The 19595-nt window shown below is 44.6% G+C and overlaps 1 protein-coding gene across 1 annotated transcript in view; it reads right to left on the reverse strand.

The window, feature by feature from the left end:
- Window positions 1–19595, reverse strand: part of cd109 (CD109 molecule) — a 166157-nt gene that overhangs the window by 30514 nt on the left and 116048 nt on the right. The window contains exons 23-26 of the mRNA XM_060830700.1: window positions 10578–10754; window positions 6423–6504; window positions 2055–2283; window positions 579–750 (exon numbers count right to left, since the gene is read on the reverse strand). Of these exons, the coding sequence (XP_060686683.1) occupies window positions 579–750; window positions 2055–2283; window positions 6423–6504; window positions 10578–10754 (660 nt within the window). The remainder of the gene's footprint in view (window positions 1–578; window positions 751–2054; window positions 2284–6422; window positions 6505–10577; window positions 10755–19595) is intronic.

The raw sequence follows: 19595 nt of genomic DNA on the forward strand, positions 1-19595 counted from the left end.
TGAGTGATAAGGAAAGGTTGCATAGGCTGGGACTTTTTTGACTGGAGGCTGAGAGATGCCCTCATAGAAGTTTATAAGATCATGAGGGGCATGGATAAGGTAAATGGCAGGTTTGTTTTCCCTAGAGTGGGGGGATGTTAAGACTAGGGACATATTTTTAAGATGAGAGGAGAAAGATTTAAAAAAGGCATGAGGGGCAATTTTTGTTTTACGCAGAGTAGTTCATATGTGGAATGAATTTCCAGAGGAAGTGATGGATGCGGATACAATGCTTGAAAGACATTTGGATAAGTGTATGAATAAGAAATGTTTGGAGGGATATGGGCCAAACGCAGGCCAGGTATAATTAGTTTAATTTGTGACAGCATGGACTGGTTCGATCAAAACGTCTGTTTCCGTGTTGTGTGATTCTATAACTCCATTTCTCATTAGGACACAGAGACAGAGAGCTGAAACAAATCTGCCTTTCTACGTTCAGTGTTTAATACCCAAATTCCAGTGTTTAAATCTGATCAAAGACAATTCCATACCGTTGATAAAAATTTGTGTTATTTCAAGATGCCGACTTTCTACCATACCTTGTTTATCTGCCCGTTGATTTAACTCGTTCAGGGCTTGTGTCGCGTAGTTGCTGTTGGCCAAGGTTAAAGCATATGTCACAAGAGAGAGGGTGTAGTTGCTTCTAATTCCATCTTGCAGCTTGGTTTCAAGATACCTCACAGCACCCGACACCTGGCCTAAAATTTTGCTCTGGAAGAAACAGCATTTAAGCATTATCAAGTATATTCAAGGCGGAGACGGTCAGATGTTTTAATGAGGGAAACAATCAAGGATTATGGGAAAAAGGCAGGAAAGTGGAGTTGAGGAATATCAGATCAGCCATGATCTCATTGAATGGCAGAGCAGGCTTGAGGGGCTGAATGGCCGACTTCAGCTCCTATGTTTTCTGGCAAGCGAGGGTTACAAATGGACATTTGTGTTAAAATATTGAGGGAGTCTAAGAGGGTTTGTCCAATAATTAGCATGGCTCCAAACTCAGAAAGGTCACACTCTTATTGTGTTGGATCACAGTGATGATAATCAACTAGCGATTGGCACTATCTTCTCTTATCTCTGTTATCCATCGTTTTCTGGGGCTGGCCACTAACATTTCTATCAGGCGATGGGGTTTCACACATAACGTCAAAGTGCCTGTTCTTGTCAATATTACGTACAGGGAGACATCTGCACTTTATATGTATCCCCACCTTGACCAGTTCCACACGATGGCTACGCCTCTCAATCAGGTCCTTTGTTTCAGCTGCACCTCACGCAGTGTAACCCCCTGTGACAAAGCAGGGTGGAAGCAGCAGTCACACTGAATCCTCATGCATTGCCTTGACTTGTACTGCTCCCCTCCTTACCCTATGGTTCCTTACCTTCAATAGTGGGAATACTTCAACACATCCACTGGAGTGGATCGAGACCGTTGCTCACCATTGCAAAGACAGACACAGTCAGGGGAAGACTATAATGGCTTTATAATCACAACAATGTATATTACAGGAGAATAGAAGCTTTTTTTGGCAAGTTGATTCTGATACGCTAAGGCGATGCCGTGGAGAAAGCAAAGGAGTGCTGTTGATTCTCCAAGCTGCTGGGAAACGCATTAAAAAAACAGCAAGGCTTCAACATCCTCTATCTGCTTATAGAGAAAGGGTCATGAAGAACCTATTGTTTCTCACGAGCAGAATGAGCCACACTGTGAGCTCAACTGATAATCTTAAATTGGTTGGTATTGACACATTCGGACTTGTTTAGTAAGTGCTGTCCAATTTGCATCTAATGGAAGACATTTTGTTTTAGACGGGTTCTCTGAGTACAGTCTACACTCTGATTCTGGTTCCTTTATCAGGCTGGTAAACATATAGATATAGCCCTGAGGCACCAGACACTCCCACTGCATGCGACGATGTAAACAATGGATATTCCACAAAATACATGAGGTCAGCTTTTAAACATGCCTCCCTGTTTATAGAGTAATCATTTATTGAGGAAAATGTACAAAGACATACCATGGAGCTCTGATCTTCCAGAAGGGCTGCCAGTATGTAGGCAGTCAGAGATACGGATCCATTCTGTCCACCCTGTAACTCTGTGTGGATAACTCGTCCAGGCTCCTGGAATTCACCATTCTTATTCAGGTGTGTGAGTATCCAGGAAATGGTCTGTTCCAAAACCATCTTGTCAATGTAAATGAAATCCTGGGCTTGCAAGAAGCACCTTAGCACGAAAGCTGACAACCTCCATGAAGAGAAAGAGCAGACATTAAATCCATAATTCTGACCATATCATATGGAGCAGAAAAAGGGAGGCTAACGCGCTGCAGAGTTCTACACGGACATACTCAGAGCTGCAAGAATTATACGTCAAAACAAGATAAAACAGCGGGCAAATTCTGAAGGCCTGGGAATGTATGGGCACAGATCAGTGTAGGTGGCAGGCAAGAGCAGAAATTGCCGGAAAAACTCAGCAGGTTCAGTAGACAGTCACAAGGGGAGGCAGTGACAGAGTGGAAATAACATGAAACTAAAATCTCCAACGTCAGACTAATCATTGATGTCATCAGGTTTGAATCTCTCCACGGCACATCATCAAATTTGAATTTTGCGTAGACTATTTTCTAAATGGGGAAGGGCTTCAGAAATCTGAAGCATAAAAGGGACTTAAGAGTCCTGATTTAGGATTCTCTTAAGGTTAACAGGCAGGTTCTGTGGAAGTGAGGATGTCAAATGCAATGTTAGTGTTCATTTCAAGAGGGCTGGAATTCAAGAGCAGGAACATATAGCTGAGGCTGTGGAAGGCTCTGGTCAGATCCCTATTGGAATATCGTGAGCAGCTTTGGGTCCTGTATCCAAGGAAGGATGTGTTGGCATTGGAGGCAGTCCAGAGGAGGTTTACAAGGATGATCCCAGTGATGGAGGGCTTTTCATATGAGGAGCGGTTGGGGTGCCTGGGTCTGTACTCATTGGAATTTAGAAGAATGAGGATGGGTCTGGCTGAAATTTACAGAACACTGAGAGGCCCGGAGAGAGTGGATATGGAGAAGATGTTTCCACTAGGAGGAGAGACTAGGACCCAAGGGTACAGCCTCAGAGTGAAGGGATGACCATCTAGAACTGAGATGTGGAGGAATTTCTTCAGCCAGAGGGTGGTGAATCTGTGGAACTCACTGCTACAGAAGGCGGTGGAGGTCAAGTCATTGAATGTCTTTAAGACAGAGATAGGTTCTTGATGGGTAAGGGGATCAAGGGGAGAAGGCAGGAGAATGCGGTTGAGGAAGATGTTTCCACTAGTAGGAGAGACTAGACCCAAGGGCTCAGCCTCAGAGAGAATGGAGGACCCCATAAAACTGAGATGAGGAGGAATTTCTTTAGCTAGAGAGTGGGGAATCTGAGGAACAGTTTACCGCAGAAGGCTTTGGAGGCGAAGACATTAAGTGAATTTAACACAGTGATAGCGAGGGTCCTAATTAAAACCGAAAGGACTGCAGATGGTGTATAAATCACAAACAAAAACAGAAGTTGCTGGAAAAGCTCAGCAGGTCTGGCAGCATCTGTGAAGAGAAATCAGAGCGAACATTTCATGTTGCTGATCCTCCCTCAGAACCCTCTGTTCCTCAGTCCTGAGGCAGGGTCAGCAGACATTAACCCTGATTTCCCTTCACAGATGCTGCCAGACTTGCTGAGCTTTTCTAGCAACTTCCATGGATAGGTTCTTGATTGGTAAGGAGATCCAAAGGCTACAGAGAGAAGGCGGGATGTAGGGGTTGAGAAAAGTATCAGCTATGACTGACTCCACAGCAGATTCAATGGGCCAAATGGCCCTATTCTGCTCCTATCTCTTATGGTCTTATGGTCAGTCAACTGCTGTCCATTTATCTATCGTTATTTGTTTGTGGGATGTGTGCATCACTAGCAGGCCCAGTACTGGTTGCCAATCCCTCATTGCTTTTGAATTGAGTGGTTTTCTGAGCTATTCACATGTCCTTGGATTTGGCATGACATGTAGGCCAGACCTTGTAAAACTGGCAGATTTCCTTCCTTGAAGTACATCAGTGAAGCAAATGGGTTTTTACAGCAATTAACAATACTTTCATGGTCAGATCTGACCAGCTGTCTATCCCAGATGTAAGAACTGAATTTAACTGTGGAGATTTAAACCACGGTCCCCACATCATTAGCCTGGGCGTCTGAATTTCTAATCTACTGACATAACCATGAGGTCATCTCCCCAAGAAGGTTAGATGCAGTAAAAGAAAATATATTTGACATAAGGCAACGCCCTGTTTTCCCAGATCAGTAACATTATTTCTGAAACTTGACTCCTTTAAGAGCTGGATAGTGTCAATAAACAAATCTCAACAGACTGTGAAATGCTGTTAGCTGTGAGCTGAATGAATAAGTGGACGTCCAATACTGGAGGTTTGCCAATGTCACTTACTGCCTTGCAAGACTTACTGACCACAAAAATTAGCAATGTTTATCTTTGAATCACTTTTACTTTCACCGTTTTTTAAAATGAGTGAGTAATAAAACTCAGTGCTTGTACATCCACTGTATGAGGTATTTCTAGCCTTCAAAAACTTCTAATGTAAAAAATGAGGTCTGCAGATGCTGGAGATCACAGCTGAAAATGTGTTGCTGGTCAAAGCACAGCAGGCCAGGCAGCATCTCAGGAATAGGGAATTCGACGTTTCGAGCATGTGCATATTAGGTGTTGCTTACACCTTTTTGGAATCTGCAGCCAGCTGATTGACGCACTCATCAATACTTAAAGGGGGAAGAGTATGAAAGGAGGAGCAACAAAAACGATTGTATTTATTTGCAAGTTGTGTGTCAGGAGTTCCTTTCTAACTAATCCCTTTTGAGAAGCTGAAGGGTAAGCTGCCTGGTCCTTAGCAGGAGCAAAATAGGACATTGTAGTAAAGTTGTGATAGCTGGGAGCAAGGGAGGACTGCAGATGCTGGAGATCAGAGTCAAATAGTGTGGAGCTGGAAAGGCACAGCTGGTCAGGCAGCATCCGAGGAGCAGGAGAGTCGGCGTTTCAAGCATTAGCTCTTCATCACAAATGTGATTCCTGATGAAAAGCTTATGCTCCAAAATGTTGACCCTCCTGCTCCTCAGATGCTATAACAGAATAGAATCCCTACAGTGTGGAAACAGGCTCTTACGCCCAACAAGTCCACACTGACCCTCCGAAGAGTAACCCACCCAGCCACATTCCCCTACCCTATTGTCCTATATTTACCCCTGACTAATGCACCTAACCTACACGTCCCTGAACACTTTGGGCAATTTAGCATGGCCAATTCATCTGACCTGCACACCTTTTGGATTGTGGGAGGAAATCAGAGCACCCAGAGGAAACCCACGCAGACACAGGGTGAATGTGCAAACTCCACATAGACAGATGCCTGAGGGTGGAATGGAACCCAGGTCCCAGCCACTGTGAGGCAGCAGTGTTAACCACTGAGCCACTGTGCCATCCCAGGATGCTGCCTGACTGGCTGTGCTTTGCCAGCATCACACCTTTTGACTCTAAAGAACCGATAGCAGCAACATCCAACAGAGAGGGAGAAGGAAACGGGGGAAGAGTGAAACAACAAGAGAGAAAGAGTGAGACAGCAGGAAGAAAGAGTGAGAGAGTGGGGCAATGCAAGACAGGCAATGAGACAGGAGGAAAGAGATTGAGATGGTAGGAGAGAGAAATTGTGGGAGGCACAGAATGAGACAGCGAGACAGAAAGGATGAGAAAGTGGGAGAGAGGATAAGCCATTGAGAGAGAATGAGAAAGCAGGGGAGAGAGGGAATGGCATAGCAGGAGAGACAGAGTGAGACAGCGAGAGAGAAAGGATGAGACAGTAGGAGACAGAGAATGAGACAGTAAGAGAGAGAATGGGTCAGTGAGAGAGAGAGGACGAGGCAACGGGGGAGAGGATGAGGTGGTGTGTGTGTGAGAGAGAGGGAGAGAGAGAATGAGAAAGCAGGGGAGGGAGAGAATGAGATAGCAGAAGAGAGAACAAAACAGCAAGAGAGAAAATGTGAGAAGAATGAAAGAGTGAGAAAGGTAGTGGGTGAACAAGGGTACAAGAGACAGTGAGGGAGAGTCAGAAAGTGAGGGGCCAAGAGAGAATGAGACAACACGAGAGGGAGAGAGAGAAGAACATTATTCATATTCACTTATGTAAGTTGGTCATTCCTTCCTAACATTTGATAGTAATCCCCTTGGCATTCTTCAGTAATTAAACTGAAGAAAACTTGTTATAAATCTTGCAACAGATTTTTTTGGGTTGTTTCCACAGTCAAGTGAATGAGAGCTTTGTAACCAGAGGTAGAAACGGAAGGGGCCTTCAGTTACTTTGCGCCAAAAAAATTTCTTACCAAGTACTTCCAGAAGAATCAGAATTTCCAAAAGCACTGAAGGAACCATCCGATCTTTGGTATGTCAACTCCCTTTGGTAACCTGAATAACAAAATTACAGATTGAGAACTGGATTGATGCTTTGGGGGAAATTGAATCCAACTGTTGAAGTGCCGGTGGGGTTGGGGGAAGGTGTCATGGGGCGGTGGGGGGGTGGAAGTCGAATAGACGTGTTAGAGCGAAGTCCCGGAGATGGGAGAGATGACCAATGGTGAGAGACAGAGCAAATTGAATCTATAATGTTTGGACCTTGGAAGAGCAATCTCACTGAACTATTTTGGGATGGGAAGTGTTTGGACAGGTGAGAGATAATGTGACAGAGAGAGAGAGAGAAAATGAGATAATATGAAAACTTCTTCTGCTAACTGGGGAGTCTGAACAACAGGGGCACAGGTTCAGATGAAAAGTCCATCATTCAGGGCTGAAATGAGGGGAACTTCCTTTAATTGAAGCGTTGTGAATCTTTAGAGGGCTCTGTACCAATCCGTTGCAGTTGCTGCATCTTTTGTATTGATTGAAGGTTGGGGTAGACAGAGTTTTGAACCAGCGAGATGGGGAGTTGGTGGAAAGTGTATTTCAAGCCCAAACTCAGCTATGATTGTATTAATGTCCCAGACCCCACCATCACCATCCTGGTTATATCCTATCCCACCAACAGGACAGACTCAGCAGAGGTGGTGGCACAGTGGGATACTGTCAGTGGGGAGGTGTGCTGGGAGCCCTCAACATTGACTCAGGACCCCATGAAATCTTAGGACTTCAGGTAAACATGGGCAAGGAAACCTCCTGCTGATTATCACGTATCATCCTCCCTCAGCTAATGTTGAACATTGAGAGGAAGCGTAGAGGATGAAAAGGGTACATAATGTACTCTGGGTGGGGATTTCAATGCTAGTCACCAAGAGTGGCTCACTAGCAGTACTACTGATGGAGCTGGTTGGGTCCTAATGGAGATAACTGCTAGACTAGGACTGTGGCAGGTAGTGAGGGAACCAACAAGAGGGAAAAATATACCAGACCTCATCCTCACCAATCTGCCAGCTGCAGATACAGCTGTCCATGACAGTATCGGTAAGTCCTGATGGAGACAAAGTCCCACCTTCACATCGAGAAGAACCTCCATTGCATTGTGTGGCACTATCACCATGTTAATTGGGACAGATTTATCACAGATTTAGCAGCTCAGAACTAGGCATCCATGAGGTTCTGTGGGCCATCAACAGCAGAAGAACTGTACTTCAGCACAACCTGCAACCTCATGGCCTGGCATAACCCCCACTCAATCATTACCATCAAGCCAGGGGATCAACCCTGGATGTCTCGGATCGAGTCTACAAGATTCTTAAGGGGGAGGGGGAGCAGCCTGAAATTGTGGTGCAAATTGGTACCAATGACACAGGGAGGGAAAGGGAGGGAGGACCTGAAAAGTGAATAAAGGGAGTTAGGTTGGAAGCTAAAAGGAGGGACAAGCAGAGTAGTAATCTCAGGATCACTACTGGTGCCATGGGCTAGTGAGGCTAAGAACAGAGAGCAAGTGCAGATGAACACGTGGCTGCACAGCTGGTGAAGGAGGGAGGGCTTCAGATATGTGGATCATTGGGATACCTTCTGGGGAAGGTGGGACCTGTACAAGGAGGATGGGTTGTACCAGAACTAGAAGGGCACCAATATCCTGGGTGGGAGGTTTACTAGAGCTATTCAGGAGCGTTTACACTAGATTAGCAGGGGGATGGGCCAGAGTTTTGGATCAGACAATGGGGTAGTTGGTGAACAGGCAGGTACAGCGTGCAGGAGGGCATGTCAGGAGCAGCACCAGGTGTACCTGAAGATGAGGTGTCAACCTGGTGAATCTACCAAACAGGACTACTTGGATGCCAAACAGCATAAGCAGCAAACGATAGACAGCTAAGGGATCCCACAACCAACGGATCAGATCTATGCACTGCAGTAAAGAAATTTGACACCATCCAAGACAAAGCAGCCAAAAACGTGCACTCTCTCCATCACTGACACTCAGCAGCTGCATTGTGTACCATGTACAAAATGCTCTGCCAACATTCACCAATAGCCCTTAGACAACTCCTTCCAAACCCACAGCCGCTTCCATCTAGAAGGACAAGGGCAGCAAATACATGGGAATGCCACCTCTTTGCAAGTTCCCCTCCACCCACCATCCTGAGTTGGAAATATGTTGCTGTTCCTTCAGTGTCGCTGGGTCAAAATCCTGGATCACTTTCACAAACAGCACTGTGGGTAATACCTACAGCACATGGACTGCAGTGGTTCAAGAAGGCAGCTCACCACCACCTTCTCAAGGGCAACGAGGGACAGGCAATAAATGCCTAGCCCAGCCAGCGACACCCAAGCCCCATAAGGGAATAAAAAGAAATAGTACATCTGGCTTTCTAATTCAGGCTGGTCTAAAGCTGCTCCAGTTCCTTGTGCCACCTTATGTTAGTGCTGTCTTTTCTGGAAATAGATATAGACAGAACAGGCATAACAAAGTGTTGGAGGAATTAGCAACATCTGACTGACTTTCCTTTCTCACACATTGTCACAATAATAGAGGTCGGGCAGGTGCCAAAAGTTAGAAACCCGCGCACCATTTGTAAATGAATAATTAAGAAATATTGAGCTCATTAACAGTTCCATCCACCCTGCCCTCACCAAACCCCAGGTGGTCAAAGGCAGTTGCATGGGAATGGACATATCACCTTTGTAAGGAAGTTTTCAAACTGAGGAAAGAAAGGGGTATGACTGTCTTCTGGGTGTGCACTTTGTAATAACACTACTCCCCAACGGTTGGTGATACCCCACCCTTCATATCTACCTGCTGGCTCTGAAAAACCCATTCCCCAAAAACCCATCACCACCCACCCCACGCCCCTGAGCCTTCAAAACTCTTTAAAGTCTGGTTGAAGATTTGTAGCTCAGGTGTCCGTTGTTGTGGTTCTGTTCGCCGAGCTGGAAGTTTTTGCTGCAAACGTTTCGTTCCCTGGCTAGGGAACATCATCAGTGCTATTGGAGCCTCCTGTGAAGCGCTGCTTTGATGTTTCTTCCGGTATTTACAGTGGTTTGTTCTTGCCGCTTCCGGGTGTCAGTTTCAGCTGTAGTAGTTTGTATGTGGGGTCCAGGTCGATGTGTCTGTTGATGGATGTTCTTGCTGCTTCCGGGTGTTAGTTTCAGCTGTAGTGGTTTGTAAATGGGGTCCAGTTCCATGTGTCTGTTAATGGAGTTTGTGGATGAATGCCATGCCTCTAGGAATTCCCTGGCTGTTCTCTGTCTGGCTTGTCCTATGATGGTCGTGTTTTCCCAGTCAAATTCATGTTCCTGGTTGTCTGAGTGTATGGCTGCTAGGGATAGCTGGTCGTGTCATTAACCACAAAACGACACGACCAACTATCCCTAGTAGCCATACACTCAGACAACCAGGAACATGAATTTGACTGGGAAAACACGACCATCATAGGACAAGCCAGACAGAGAACAGCCAGGGAATTCCTAGAGGCATGGCATTCATCCACAAACTCCATTAACAGACACATAGACCTGGACCCCATATACAAACCACTACAGCTGAAACTAACACCCGGAAGCAGCAAGAACAAACCACTATAAATACCGGAAGAAACATCAAAGCAGCGCTTCACAGGAGGCTCCAATGGTACTGATGATGTTCCCTAGCCAGGGAACGAAACGTTTGCAGCAAAAACTTCCAGCTCGGCGAACAGAACCACAACTTCAAAACCCTCCCTGAACCCATATTTCAGATTTTCCTGAATCTGTGATCTACCCTGTCTTCCTTTTGGGACTGCCATGTGTCTGAACTCTTCCATTCACCCCTTCTCCCCTCCCCTCTCCCTGTGATTGTACAAAACCCAGAGAAAGTGCGGACTGCAGATGCTAGAGATCAGAGTTGAAAAGTGTGGCACTGGAAAAGCACAGCAGGTCAGGCAGCATCTGAGGAGCAGGAGAATCGATGTTTGGAGTATAAGGTCTTCATCAGGAATGAGGAATGGCTTATGGTCGAAACGTCCATTCTTCTCCTCCATGGATGCTGCCTGACCAGATGTGCTTTGGCAGCGCCACACTGTTTGACAAAGTACAAAACCCACCTTCCATCAAAAATGACAAAGCTTTCTCCGTAATCTCCTTGGTAATTTGGTTTATGGCTGTTAGGTATTGTAAAATATAGACGTTTGGAGCAAATCTGATCATATTTTGTTCGCCACATCCATAAGGCATCTGAAGAAGATCTTCAATTCCATTGATGGAAGGTCCAAGGACATCACCTGAAAGAGAGAACCAATTGTCACAATCCATTTCATTTACACTTGAACTGCAATTGCCACAAAGCGACCCAGTTCCCAAAGAGATTAATATTCTGCCATAATCTGGGTTTGTACATGTTTTGTAAAAAACTTCTTAAAATCTAAAAACAAACCAGTGAACAAAGGGGTGCCCTGCTGGGAGTCTGGATAATGAATCAGATGTTTGTTAGAGCAACTGTTTCCTCATTGACTCTGCACAATTTTGACCTGTTACTTCCTGGACAAGAGGTATGGTGTGTTAGTCAAGGTGTCAGATAGGACACTGTGCAGACTACAGAAGTTCCCCAGGTGGGCAGTGAGGGTTAAGGGACAGCTCGTGTCCACTCCAGAGTTATTTATGGACTTATTTAATGTGATGGGAGGTCTCTTCCACTGACTGACCTGAGTGGCCATCTGCATGGTGCCAATCTTGATAGGGAGTGTGATGAATACCATTCCCAGCTGGTATTGCTCAGTACAAGTGGAAAGGTCAGGGGAGCCTGGTATCAGGGAATGCAGATATCAGGGGAACCAGGTATGTAGGAGTCTTTACAACAACTGGCTTATATACAGGATAGCTCAGGCATTAGCTGACTTAAATAAATTGAGGCCTGTCTCTCAGGAAAACACCCCCTTGATGTGGTCCAGCCTAAAAAGATAAACAGAAGGAAATGAATTATGAAAAAGCCTCAACAAAGAGCAAAAAGCTCACCACCATTCAGGTCAAAGCGATTGATATCTCATCCACCACCTTCAACATTCACTTCCTCCATGCTCCCTGCTATGGGTCACGAGCTGGGAGATGGGAGTAGAATAGTTTGATGCAGACTCAATGGGCTGAAGGGCCTTTCCCTGCACTGTAGACCTCTCTGACCTTTTGATTCCCCAACAGATATTATTTATTCAACTTGTTCAGGCATGATATGACACAAGTCTGCGACAGGTGGGATCTTTACCAGGTACATTGCAACATCCCAAATGTGGTCAGACCACATTTGGAGATCTGTGTTCAGTTCTGGACATCTTATTTCTGGAGAGATTGCAAAGGAGATTTACTAGGTTGATGCCAGGAATGAGGGATTTTAGATACAAGGAAAAGATTAGAGAGCTTGGGCTTGTCCTCCTTGGAACAGAGAAGATTAAGAGGTGACCTTATTGAGGTGTTCAAAATGATGAACAATCTTGACAGGGTAAAGAAGGATATTCTGTTCCATGAGTTGGTATGTCAGTAACTAGGGGGTCACAGTTTCAAGATTGTCAGCAAGAGAGTGAGGAGTGAGATGAGGAAAAATTTCTTTATTCAGAGAGTTGTTGGGATTTCGAATGTGCTGCCTGGGAGGGTGGGGGAGGTGGATTGCATAGGAGGTTTCAAAAGAGAGCTGGATAAATATTTGAGGGCCCAGAAATAGGGCTGGAGAGTGGGACCAGCTGGGTAGCTCATTCAGGAGCTGGTACAACAAGGATGGGTCAAATGGCCTCCTCCTGTACTGTAAAATACAGCAAAAATTCTATAATTCACCAAGGTACTTTTTTTATTATATTCCCTACAGTGCAGAAACAGATCCTTTAGCCCAACAAGTCCACACCGACCCTCTGAAAAGTAACCCACCCAGAACCATTCCCCTCTGACTAATGCACCTAACACTACAGGCAATTTAGCATAGCCAGTTCACCTGACCTGTACATCTTTGGACTGTGGGAGGAAACCAGAGTAAACCCACGCAGACACAGGGAGAATGTGCAAACTCCACACAGACAGTCACCCGACGCCAGAATCAAACCTGTGACCCTGATGCTGTGAGGCAGCAGTGCTAACCACTGAGCCACCGCGCTGCCTACTTGATGACATCTTTCAGATCTGTGACCTCTACTACCTCAAAAGATGGCAGATCCAAAGGCACACCACAGCATCCTGAATTGGATTAATACCATTGTTCCTTTTATGTGAGTGTGTGTGAATACTGGAACCCCCTTTCCTCACCTCACTCTGAGGGGAGCTATACCACACGGGCTGTGGGGGCTCGGCAATGCCGCTGACCATGATCATTACAAGGCCAATTTGCAATGTACAATAAAAGCTGCCCTGGACTGTGACATCTACATCCTGAAGATGACTTTTTGTTTAATCTAATAAACCCACTTTTGCACAGAGAGATCTCACAGATATGTGAATCAGAACTGTCTTTCAGTGGACATTGAGTGACAGAGGCAGCATTTGTGGCTAGAGAAGCAAGTAATGATCGATCTTTTAGCTAAACTTGACACAAACTGACCATTGCTTTCCTAAGAAACTAGGATTCCATTTTAGAAACCATTGCTGTACAGGACATTGGTTAGAACACTTTTGGAATATTCTGTTCAATTCTGGTCTCCCCGCTGTTGTGAAACTTGAAGATGTTTCAGAAAAGATTTACAAGGATGTTGCCAGGGTTGGAGGATTTGAGCTACAGGGAGAGGCTGAACAGGCTGGGGCTGTTTTCCCTGCAGCATCGGAGACTGAGGGGTGACCTTACAGAGATTTACAAAATCATGGGGGGCATGGATAGGGTAAATAGGCAAAGTCTTTTCCCTGGGGTGGGGGAGTCCTGAACTAGAGGTTTAAGGCAAGAAGGGAATGATTTAAAAGGGACCTAAATGGCAACTTTTTCACACAGAGGGTGGTACGTGTATGGAATGAGCTGCCAGAGGATGTGGTAGAGGCTGGTACAATTGCAACAGTTAAAAGATGTTTGGATGGGTATATGAATAGGAAGGGTTTGGAAGGATATGGACCAGGTGCTGGCAGGTGGGACTAGATTAATTTAGGATATTTGGTCAGCATGGCCAGTTGGACCGAAGAATATTGCCTCTGATCAGTCATGTTATCACTAAATGGTAGACTTGGTGGGCTGAAGGGCCTCTGATCAGCCATGATATCACTGAATGGTAGACCTGATGGGCTGAATGGCCTCTGATCAGTCATGTTATCACTGAATGATAGACCTGATGGGCTGAATGACCTCTGATCAGCCATGTTATCACTGAATGGTAGATGCGATGGACTGAAGGCCTAGTTCTGTTCCTGCAGCTCATGGTCTTTGTATTAATCAAGTGAATGGGGAACGTCCCCATGTCCTTCTCTGAAGTAGTACTTCTGGATCTTTTATCTCCTCCTGAGAGGACAGGCTGGGGGGAGGGGAGTGGGGGTGCCTTGGATTTAGGCGGTCTCTCTGACAGCACCGTCGTTCCTTTTGCACTGCTCTGGGAAGACCAGCCTGAACTGCATTTTCCAGTGTTTGGAACAGCTACTGACCTTCTGGCTCAGAGGTGACTGCACTACCCACTGAGCCAAGGTTGACACCAAGACAAGCCATAAAGAGCTCTCAGCCTTGGATACTAATCAAAAGTCCTTGGATGAAAAACATAGAGAGTACAGTGTGGAAGGACCTGAGCTGATGAGAGCTTTCCAGCTGGAGTAAACTCAATACTCCCAGATTCCTGGCTCGGTCCCTGGTCCATTTATATTTATATTAAGTGGTCGTTCCCAAGGGATCAGTAGTCTTGATAAGTCTTCAAGATCACTGAAGTTAATATATTAAAGGCAAATGGAGGACCAATGATGCATTTCAAAATTATTTGCTTCCAATGAAAGTGTCCAGACTATGTACGTTCAGATACAGAATTCTCATGCATAAGAGCTTCCATAAAATTCAGATAATGCTGTAGAGAACTGAATTGATATTTGCTGCATGTGAATATTTTTGTTAGCAGCTCTTGCGACATAAGTTGTCTGCCGAGAGCAGAGAGGTGGTTATAAAGCAAGGTTATATTCTCTGGAATTTAGAAGGTTCAGAGGAGAGTTGATTGAGGTTATCAAGATAGTTCGGGAGAACAGGGGACCCTCTTGTGGTGCAGTGGTTAGTGTCTCCACCCTTGCACTGAAAGATGCAGATTCCAATCCCAACTGCTCGAAAGGTGCATAACGACATCTCTGAGCAAGTTGATTAGAAAAATAGGTGAAGAAAACAGAACAGCCTGTGTAGATATATGAAAGACATTTCTGCTGCTCAGAGCAGTCAGGACTAGGGTACAGAGACTAAAACCGAGAGACAGACTGTATGGGAATGACATTAAAAACACTTTTGTGCACAATAATGACAGGTGTTTAGAAATCTCTTTTGCATACGGCAATTGAAGCTGAATCAATTCTGAAATTGAGACAGATGAATTTTTCTTAGCCAAATCAATTTGGGGAAATGTGAGTTTGGGAGTTAGGTTGTAGACTGACCAGGATAGCACTGAATGTTAGAACAGACTCGATAAACTAAATGGCCTCCTCCTGTTCCTATGTACACATGTGTATTACTTGGCTTGGAGCACATCAGGGTCCGCATGGAAAGAAAATGCCAGCAGGCAAGGATTATTAGTGAGTTTTGAGAATATTGGTAGCTCAGGTTGAAGTTCTGAATGTAGGTTTGCTCGTTGAGGTGGAAGATTCATTTTCAGATGTTTTGTTACCATACTAGGTAACATCTTCAGTGAGTCTCTGAATGAAGCACTGGTGGTGTAACCCACCTTCTATTTATATGTTTGAGTTTCCTTGGGCTGATAATGTCATTTCCTGCGCTGACATAATTTTCTATGGTGATGTTATTTCCCATGGTGACATCATGTCCTATGATTATGTCACCTCCTGTTCTTTTTCTCAGGGGGTGGTCAATGGGATCCAAGTCAATGTGTTTACATGAACAGCTGCTGGTGATTTACAATGAGGTGTGACTAATTCTGCTGATTTTCGATGTTGTTAACATAATTACTGAGTGCAACTGTTAGCAAAAAAAGACTCTCTGGAAGTGTGAGCCCCACTTAAAACTAACATTTAATGAGTTTGTTGATAGAGTTCCAGTTGGAATGCCATGCTTCTAGGAATTCTCGCGCGTGTCTCTGTTGGCTTGTCCTAGGATGGATGTGTTGTCCCAGTCGAAGTGGTGTCCTTCATCATCCATATGTGAGGATACTAGTGAGAGAGGGTCATATTGTTTTGTGGCTAGTTGATGTTCATGTATCCTGGTGGCTAGTTTTCTCCTGTCTATCCAGTGGCTAACAAGTGACGATAGACCGGACCCCACAGCTAGAGAACCAAATCACAGCCCTACTCAAAAAACCTCAGACATCTGGACAAATAATTAAGACCAACTTTCAAAAAATGAAAGCAGACAGATCCAACACACCACACTTCTACAAATTACCAAAAATTTCTCAAACCAGGAGACCCTCCCTTCAGACCCATAGTCTGACTACCTGGAAACCAACTTACAGATTAGCCAAGAAGCTACACCAAAGACTAAAACACTTAGTCAAAGACTCACGCCACTCCATCCACTCCACCCAAGAATTCCTGAAGACCAAGATAGAAGAGGATGAAATAATGGTCTCCTTTGATGTAACAGCCCTGTTCACATCCATCAACATCAACCAGGCCAAGGAAACACTGACTACATTATTAGAAGAACCATGGACACATACACCACAACATCACCAACTTCATCAACAAAGACAGTATTATCAAGCTAATGGACCTATGCCTTACTACTCACTTCACCATCAACAACAATACCTACGGACAAACCAATGGAACACCCATGGGATCTCCGATATCAGGATTCTTAGCAGAGGCAGTAATGCGGAGACTTGAGCAAACAGCTCTGCCAACCATCCAACCCAAACTTTGGGTCCGCTATATGGATGACTGAATGAAACAAATTAGAGGAAACCTTCAAGACCATCAATAATACCCTTACTGGCATAAAATTCACTAAAGAGGAGGAAAACAACAACAAACTGACATCCCTAGATGTCGAAGTAGAACAAACAGCCAATGGGGATCTTCAAACCAGCGTCTACAGGAAAACAACATATATGGACCAAATATTAAACTACAGAAGCAATCATCCCAACATCCACAAATGAAGCTGCATTAGGACATTATTCCAATGAGCCACCACACACTGCAGCACAGAGGAACTACGCAGAGCAGAAGAAAATCGTCTATTTGTGTATTCAAAAAGAATGGGTACCCAATGAACACAGTCCACTGATTTCTGAGCAACGAACCCATACAAGCAAACAAGACATGTCCAGAAACCCTAGCCACTCTCCCTTACACAAAGACATCTCAGGAATGACTGCCAGACCACTTAGACTCCTCAGCATCATGGTAGCCCACAAATGCACCAACACACTAAAACAGCAGCTAATGAACTTGAAAGACCCTACACAGACAAGCAAAACTAATGTTATCTACAAATTACCATGCAAGAATTTTAACAAACACTATATTGGACAAACAGGCAGAAAACTAGCCACCAGGATACATGAACATCAACTAGCCACAAAATGACATGATCCATTCTCACTAGTATCCTTACGTACGGATGAGGAAGGACACCACTTCAACTGGGACAACACATCTATCCAAGGGCAAGCCAAACAAAGATACGCATGAGAATTCCTAGAAGCATGGCATTCCAACTGGAACTCTATCAACAAACATATTGACTTGGATCCCATTTACCATCCCTTGAGAAAAAGAACAGAGATGACATCACCATAGGAAATGATGTCACCACAGGAAATTACATCATCAGCCCAAGGAAACTCAAACATATAAATAGATGGCAGGCTACACAACCAGAACTCCATCTGGAGGCTCACTGAAGATGTTATCTAGTATGGTAACAAAATGTCGGAAAACGAACCTTGCAGCTCAGCAAGCAAACCTACATCCAACAAGGATTATTATCATGTTAAGAATGAGCAAAAACATATCAAGTCATGGCATTAACAACTGCTGGTGTGTGAACATGCTGCATGTGAGATCTTCTAACCCTTTGTTTATTTGCACGGTCTCCCACATTTTAAACATTTACCGAAGGATCTGCAACTGCCTTTGCTCCCGATATATTTTATCCCCTTCCTCTGGATCTGTAGAAGGTTTGTGTGGTGCTCAGTTTAATGATGTACAATCAGACTCCATGCAACTAGAAGCTGTAGTTTGGAACACAGGAGCAAATGGAGGCCCTTCAGCCCCTCCAGCCTGCCTCGCCATACAGTTAGATCATAAGACCAGTAGCAGAAGCAGACCATTCAGCCCATTGAGCTGGCTCCACCATTCAATGACACCACGAATGATCTGATCAACTCCACTTCCCTGCCTTTTCCCCATGACCTATGATTCCTTTACAGATTAAAAATCTGTCTCTCTCAGTCTTGAGTATATTTAATGATCCAACTTCAATGTATCCAATCTATCAAGTCATCTTTAGTTCCTATCTCTTGCTCATATTTGACCCTCAGATCTCCCTTTTCCACCATCTCCCTTGGCAACAGTATAATATTAAGGCAATTGGATCACAAACTTGGTGCCGAATTTGATCCTAACTTGATCTCATAGTCTGGCCATAACCAGGATCATCTGTTTCCACCTCCGTAAATCCACCTGATTTCTCTCCTGACTCAGCTGATGTTCTGTAGAAACCCTCATTCATGCCTACATTACCCCTAAGCTTGACTGTTGCACCACACTCAGGACTGATCTCCTACATTCTACTTTCTCTAAGCTTGAGATTATCTAAAACTCCGCTAATCAAGTCCTTATTCACACCCAGTCCACTTGCCTAACACTCCTGTGCTTGCTGGTCAACATTGACTCTTGGTTATAAGCAGCATCTTGATTGTATAGTTCTCAACCTTGTTTTCAGATCTCTCCGTGGCCTCAGGCCTTTCAACCTTTGTTAAGTTTCACAATGTTTGCAATACTCTCTTTTTGGCCTCTTGAGCGTTTTAATCATTCCACTATGGGTGTCCTTGTCTTGAGCTACCTGTGCTCTCAACTCTGGATTTCCCTCTTTAAATCAGGCTTGGCCTTTCTGTCTCACTTGCTTCCTTTAAGCCTACCTCTTTAGCCAAGGACCTGTCCTAAAATCTCCTGATCTCGCTCAGTGACATGTTTTAACATGCTCCCTGAAAGCATGTCTGGCGGTTTTACTGCATTAAGGGCATTATACAATTGTCAATTTTTATTTTATTCTTACCCCTACCTGACAAAAATCTCAATAAGTTCAATATATTTTTGAGGGGAGGTTATCCTTTGCCCTTTGTGTGTAGAAAGTACTTCCTGACACCATCCCCAAACAGCCTGGTTCAAAGTGCCTAACAGTCTAAACCTCAACAGAGGAACATCATTTTCTCCCATCTAATCCTTAAGCATTTTACACTGATCGGATCACCCCACAGTCTCCTATACTCAAGGATCTGTTTAAGGATAATTAATGAAGAACATTCTCTTTATTTAAGTTTCTAAACCTGAGTGTACATTGAGTGGATGTTGAGGTGAAGATTCATGGTCATATTTGCTTTCAGTGTTCCACAATGAAGATCTGACAAAATCAACAAAGATTCCCACTCCCGCAAGCTTTCCGCCTCCCCTCCCAGATATTGTACCCATGGAGGATCAGTTCCTGTTGTGATATCCCAACATAGTCACGGAATCCTACAAAACAAAAAAGACCCTTTAGCCCATTGTACTGCCAAAGCTACAATAAATCTACACTAGTCCCACTTTCCAAAACTAGGCCCAAAGCCTTGAACGTTACGACACTTCAAGTGCTCATCAAAGTACCTTATGAAGGTGTAAGGTTTCCTGCTTCAATTACCCCTCCCCCACCCCCAGGGAGGGCAGTCCAGACCCTCACCACCCTCTGGGTGAAGAAATATTTCCTTAAATCCCCTCTCAACCTCCTGCCTTCCACCTTAAGATTAATCTCCCTTGTTAGGGATTCTTTG

The sequence above is a fragment of the Hemiscyllium ocellatum genome, chromosome 10 (assembly GCF_020745735.1).
Source record: "Hemiscyllium ocellatum isolate sHemOce1 chromosome 10, sHemOce1.pat.X.cur, whole genome shotgun sequence".
NCBI classification, from domain to species: Eukaryota; Metazoa; Chordata; class Chondrichthyes; order Orectolobiformes; family Hemiscylliidae; genus Hemiscyllium; species Hemiscyllium ocellatum.